The sequence below is a fragment of the Solea senegalensis genome, linkage group LG11 (assembly GCF_019176455.1).
Source record: "Solea senegalensis isolate Sse05_10M linkage group LG11, IFAPA_SoseM_1, whole genome shotgun sequence".
Classification (NCBI taxonomy): Eukaryota; Metazoa; Chordata; class Actinopteri; order Pleuronectiformes; family Soleidae; genus Solea; species Solea senegalensis.
The window spans coordinates 2483606-2489624 of NC_058031.1; the positions used below are offsets into that span (position 1 = coordinate 2483606).

Sequence of the window (6019 nt, forward strand, 5' to 3'; positions counted from 1 at the left end):
ATAAAGATGTTTCTAGTTTTGCATTTTTTTATTTGGCTTTTAGTATAAATCTCAATTAAATATGTCTAATGATGATAATAATAATAATAATAATACCCCAAAATTGTATTTCAGTTGTAATCGTTTAAGATTATACAGTCATTTGTAACTTGTCGAGTGGGCCTATTACATCTGCATGAGTGTATTGTTATTGAATTACAGTTACTTTGTTTCCAATTAATACTACTGCTACTAAAACTAAAGGGGAATGGGGACTTTTTGTTCACTCCCTGCATGTCACTGCCAATGTGTAGAGAAATCCATGACACAATTGATTTGCTGCTGTGGGATTCATTACATATATTTGCAAACAGTAATAATTAGAAAAGAATGAAAACACAGATCAGTCAGTGAAGTAGGGTTTTTTATGCACAAGTGTAAACGCAGCCACTTTCACTGGATTCACTGACAAGCATGTGTCTCCTCACAGAGGCGACATCGCAAAAGCCAGCAGACTAATCCTTTAATCCTAGACTTGGTTTCAACTGAATAATACTGGATGGTGCTAATAAATAATAATACAATTAAAACACAGTCTCATGAGAACCTTATTTACATGGATGAGGTCAGTTTGGAGGACATTTTACGCACAGACTCTCGTGATAAACTAACAGCAGGTTCATGTTTTGCAGTGGTGATACAGCAACGGTTTGCCAAAGGGACAACAACAGTGGTACAGAAGGTTAAATGTTGTAGTTTTATCAGTTTTAATAATCCACTATGGTTACTTAATTTACACATTGTTTACAATACAGTAGTACACGCACACCAGAGGCTGTTTTCACTAAATCTACTCCCCGTCTTTGACTAAATTCTCCTCCGGTGCAAACCTTTTGCCCGGGTGTTGTCTCTTCTCCTCGGCGTGGCTCTTGTTAATGTTGTCTAAAAAGTCGAGCAGCAGACTGGCTTTGCTGCAGCTCGTAGGGTCCAAAACGTCACACGGACTGTTCGTGCCCAAATCCGGACTCGAGTTATCCCAAAGCCTCTTTCCTGGGTGCTGACGCTTTTCCAACTCCATGAGGTCTTCGTCTCCATCCGCGCCCGCATCCCAGTCCCCATCCTCCGCGTCCTCGTCCCCGCTGCTGTGGCGCTTACCTGGGTGCTGGCGTTTGGTCTGCAGCACCAGGAAGCGCTTGCCAGGGTGCTGGCGTTTCGAAAGTTCACTCACGACTATAAGGGGCTCACCAGAAACGCGCGCCGCCATGGAGCGCTTTCCCGGGTGCTGCCTTTTCTGGATCTCCGTGAACGAGTGCATTTCATCTTCGCGTTTTCCCGGGTGTTGTCTCCTCTGAACATCCAAGTACTGCTCATCATCGTCCTCTAAGTCTAACTCTCTCCTTCCCGGGTGCTGCCGCTTCTCCAAACTGTCGCTGTACCGTTTGCCAGGATGCTGTCGTTTTGTCACCCATTCTGGCTGAGAGGAAAACTCTTCTGGAAGAAGAAGAAAATAATGCATGAGCTACTGCAAACAGCCCTCGAGACCTAATGCATCCATCTTTCTGCACAAATGGTTTCCATTACGCACGAAAATTGCGCACAGCACAGTGCAGTTGATTGTGCGTGCCGCACGAACATTTTGTAACTGGTGATTATTTCTGCTTTTTTGATTTTAAACACAATTTCCAACATATATCATAATCTTTATTTCTAATTATTTGAAATGGGAAACAGGCAGAGGCGCGCGTAATGCGCAGAGCTGACCAGTGTTTGGTTTAAGATCCTCAAACCGAAACATGTATTAAAATGACGAATATATATATATATATATATATATATATATATATATATATATATATATATATATATATCAATATATCAAATAATAATCAAACATTTACATGACACCACTTATTATCACTAACCCGAAACACACACGCTGCATTTTACGCACCGTCTCTGTCGTCTTCGTCCTGCATCTTCCTGAGAATGGAGCGCAGCAGGACACTCTCCGCTCTCTGCAGTAGGATGTCGTCTATGGTTCTTCGGTCCGTGTCATCATCAGCAGGGAGGCCTTGTCCTCCACACAGCGCCAAGTTGCAGAGCACGAGGGAAGCCAAGATGAGCAGGCATATCGACTTCATGGTAGTTATTGAGTCGTCTGTGGAAAATATGCAAGGAGCAGAATTCAATTGATTTGAGTAACACAAACCAGAAGCCATTTGTTTTCTCTCCAGAGTGATTGCATTCAACGCTTACTCCTAAAATCATGTAGAATATCCAAATAACTTTCTCTTGTTGTGTGCAGATTTTTTAACATGAGAAGGTCGTGAGGATCAAAACACTTTAGAAATACATTTGAATCATAAAAATGAAAGGAAAGAAAACGCATGTGTTTTCTTGGTTAGTCAGCCGTGCGCGCGCCAGACTCACCAGAAGTTCGTTCCTCCACTGATGATCGTCGCACACTCTCTCTCAGCTCCTCGCAGTTGCTGGTGACCCGTGAAGGCCGAGTCTGAAGGTATGAGCTGACAAGTTTGCATCGGGAGCTTTTATACTCACCGGTCGCTGTCGTCACACCGACGCTGGAGTCATTTTTCAGGATCCCTCGTCCCCCATTGATGTCACTGAGTCGTGCGCAACTGAACGAGCCTCCTATAGGAGCCGCTGCCCAATCTGTCATTTTGAAAAAACAAATAAAGGGCTGAGTCTGATGAAGACAGCGGGCTGTAGCACACCTGACTGAATAAGATGGATCCATACATGGGAATATGTGAAGTTTAAGGCTGCCACATTACTCTATTTATCCACATTAGGTTTCCCTACATGCCAGATACAATGTAATGCATTCATATTTTAAAAATGCTGCATTTGTCCTTTTAAAAAGGTTATGTTTTTACTCAGATGACATTTGAATGTCACTGCTCCAATGAGAAGACATGACCACAGAACATGTGTCTCTTCACTGGCTTCCTTTAAGTCCAGGAGCCAGTACATTTTCTTAGTTGTGATTAAAACTTTAGATCAGGGGTGTCAAACATACGGCCCGGGGGCCAGAACCGGCCCGCCAGAGGGTCCAATCTGGCCCACAGGATGAATTTGTTAAAATTTCACACTACAATTACACTCTAAACGTAATGTCAAATGCAATATTTTTCACTTCCAGATACCTGTGACTAAATGTTTGTGCCTTTATAGATCCAGTGTGATGTGTAAATAGTAGATTTAGGCATGATATTGAAATTGCACTTATATTTCTCAAGAAATGTCATGTTTTGTAAAAATGAAGTCCTTGTTGGTCATAGGTTATTATGCTATTATTTGACTGGTCCGGCCCACTTGAGATCAAATTGTGCTGTATGTGGCCCCTGAACAAAAATGAGTTTGACACCCCTGCTTTAGATGCATGTTTTTTGTTTTGTTTTGTTTTTTGGGATGATCATGTGGAACAGTCTGACTGTTCATATCTGGTCCACTGTGTTTTCCACAGGTGGTCTTTGTACACCACGAAGGATGTCATTTCTTTTTGTTTGTGTTGTAAACTTTTAGTTCAGAATTAAAGAAGAACATAGTTTGTGTGAAAAATCCTGGCGTCACAAGATGGTGGCCTCATAAGGGCTACTATTGCCTAAAGTGTGTAATAATAGGCTTATTCTAAAACCAAATGGTTCTTTTTTTAAAGCGATTACACACATAATTATGGTTATTATTATTATTGTTGTTGTTTTTGTTTATTATCCTTTAAATCCCACGTCTTTGCACTGGCTTTTAATCCCAGATGAGTTTGAGTTATTTATATTTTTATTTATTTAATTAGGGTGCGCGTATGTTCCTCTTTTTATTTGCGTGTTTTTGTTTTTCATTGTTGTTCTTACTTTACTTTATTGCATTTTCACCTATTAGAGACTTTAAATTAAAGGTGTAGTGCAGGACTATTCAATTACAAACTCAGTTACAGAATACAAAACTATCAATGCTATTAAACCTATCAGACTACTGTAGGAATCTTTGAGGGACAGTGGAAAGTGTTTCTGTTGTTATTTCTCAGTGTTTCTGGTGGAACCACAGATTGGACCACTATGCAGTTGGCTATGGGCCGCATGTGGCCCACCTGGGTGTAGTGCATAAATCTGTCAAATGAGCCTAACAGCTAAATGGGACTCTTTGGAGAACTGTCATGTTGTCCAACTTTAGGCTTCGTCCACATGACTTGCATAAGTCTGTGTTGCAACAGCTGACAAATGGCTGACTTTTATTTGACCTTTATTTCATAGGAAGTCACACTACAGATTATAATCTCTTTTACCTCAAGTCAAAAAAGTGTAACTGATCAACACTACAAATTACAGTGTTTAGATCTTGTGTCTCGCGGTGACATGTTCTGCACGCAGGACGTCATTTGTTTCATGTCAAGAAAAGATAGAGGCAACATTGCGCTATAGTTAGGTGAGGTAAACAGGGAATTGTTGTCACCGTTAGCCACTGCAATGCCTGTTCTCACGTGTACTGCAGCTTTAAACACTTATTTATTTTAATATGACCACATGCATAAGATGAAATAGTGATTTTAACTATTGGAAATAAGATTAGGTAGTCAAAACCCTCAAAAATGTTGCATTATGCACATATTGGCTATTTTATTTTGCAAATGAAAACGCACTCATCAGTCTAATTTAAAAGTGAGTTCCCGTGTAAAAAGTCTGGGAGATGCTGGCTTTAGTATTATTATTATTGTTGTTATTATTATTATTATTTATTTATTTTTTTATGTATTATGTATCAGAGGCTTTTTGAGCTTTGACTTCAGACAAACCAATCAAGACAAATCATGCAGAGTGTATTCAAGTCTGGACCAATTTTACTATTTAAACTTCCTGAGATAAATATTGTAACTCAGCTTTAGTTGGGTTTTTTTTGGGGGGTTGCACAAAAGCAACAAATAGTCCAGATTGTACCCTGATTTATTCCCATGAATCTTTAGACACCTGGGTGTTTGCTTGTGTGCAACGACTGACCCAGAGATGGTTGAATGGAGTTTATTAAGTTAGTATAATACGTAAAATAAATTTATTTGGATTGTTACCACATGCGTCGTCCTGGGGACGAAAGATTGGTGTGATATAATATTCATTTCAGACCCAGTGAATGCAGATACTGTTGCTCTGATCTGATTCACCGGAGTCTTAAAGCATCTAAACAGGAACTTCTCTCTTTTTATCAACTGTCTATTTCCACACAGGGTTCCCACACCTTGGTTGACATCCAATTCAAGGACTTTTCAAGGACCAATTCCCTCAAATTCAAGGACCGAACGTGCTGGGACGGGGGGGCGGCAACTTGTAAGAGCTGTCTCACCCATGTCGTCCACTTTTTATTGATTTGCAGCGCACTCTGCATCTGGACACGTGATTGTCCTCGGGATCTTGGACAAAGTCAGTGTTTGGAATTTTCTTTGGTGAGTCAGAGCTCTTGGAATTTTCATTTCCCAGGCATCATGTCGTCATTTGCTCTCTCTTGCTTAACTTTACTCGCTCGTTGTTCTGCATGGAATCTCACATCAATGATGGAGAGAGGGACAGAGGACAGTGTCCACAACACCGCTAGTAATTATGACTGGATGTTTTGCACAAAATTCAAGCATTTTCAAAAACTTTCAAGGGCCCTGAAAAAAATATTTCTAATTCAAAAACTTTCAAGGATTTCAAGGACCAGTGGGAACCCTGTCCACGCATTATAATATTTGTGTTTTCAAATCTCAACAAAACTACCTGTATGAAGAAAAAGAAAAAAGATATATGCAAAGTCAAATCACTCCATGATGAATGGATGAATGGATGAACTCCTACAGTGACACTCAGTCAGAACTGAATTGACCGTGTAATGCAATAATTACCTGCTTTCACTGCGCTGTCACGTCCAATACTTCAAGCTGGTTTAGGCCGCAGTTTAAAAAAACATCAATACCATGGTGGAAATCATTAATTATGCTTAATGACTGACTTTATTTCGCTCATCTTTGTGAAGAAAAACTTAAAAAATGCAT

The 6019-nt window shown here is 40.1% G+C and overlaps 1 protein-coding gene across 1 annotated transcript; it reads right to left on the reverse strand.

Moving 5' to 3' along the window:
* Positions 1–386: 386 nt before the first annotated feature.
* Positions 387–2516, reverse strand: trh (thyrotropin-releasing hormone). The gene is made up of 3 exons (XM_044037438.1): positions 2410–2516; positions 1931–2137; positions 387–1470 (listed from the first exon to the last, which is right to left on the reverse strand). The coding sequence occupies exons 2-3, from the start codon at positions 2118–2120 to the stop codon at positions 830–832; spliced, it is 831 nt and encodes a 276-aa protein (XP_043893373.1). The 5' UTR covers positions 2121–2137; positions 2410–2516; the 3' UTR covers positions 387–829.
* Between the last annotated feature and the right edge of the window lie 3503 nt (positions 2517–6019).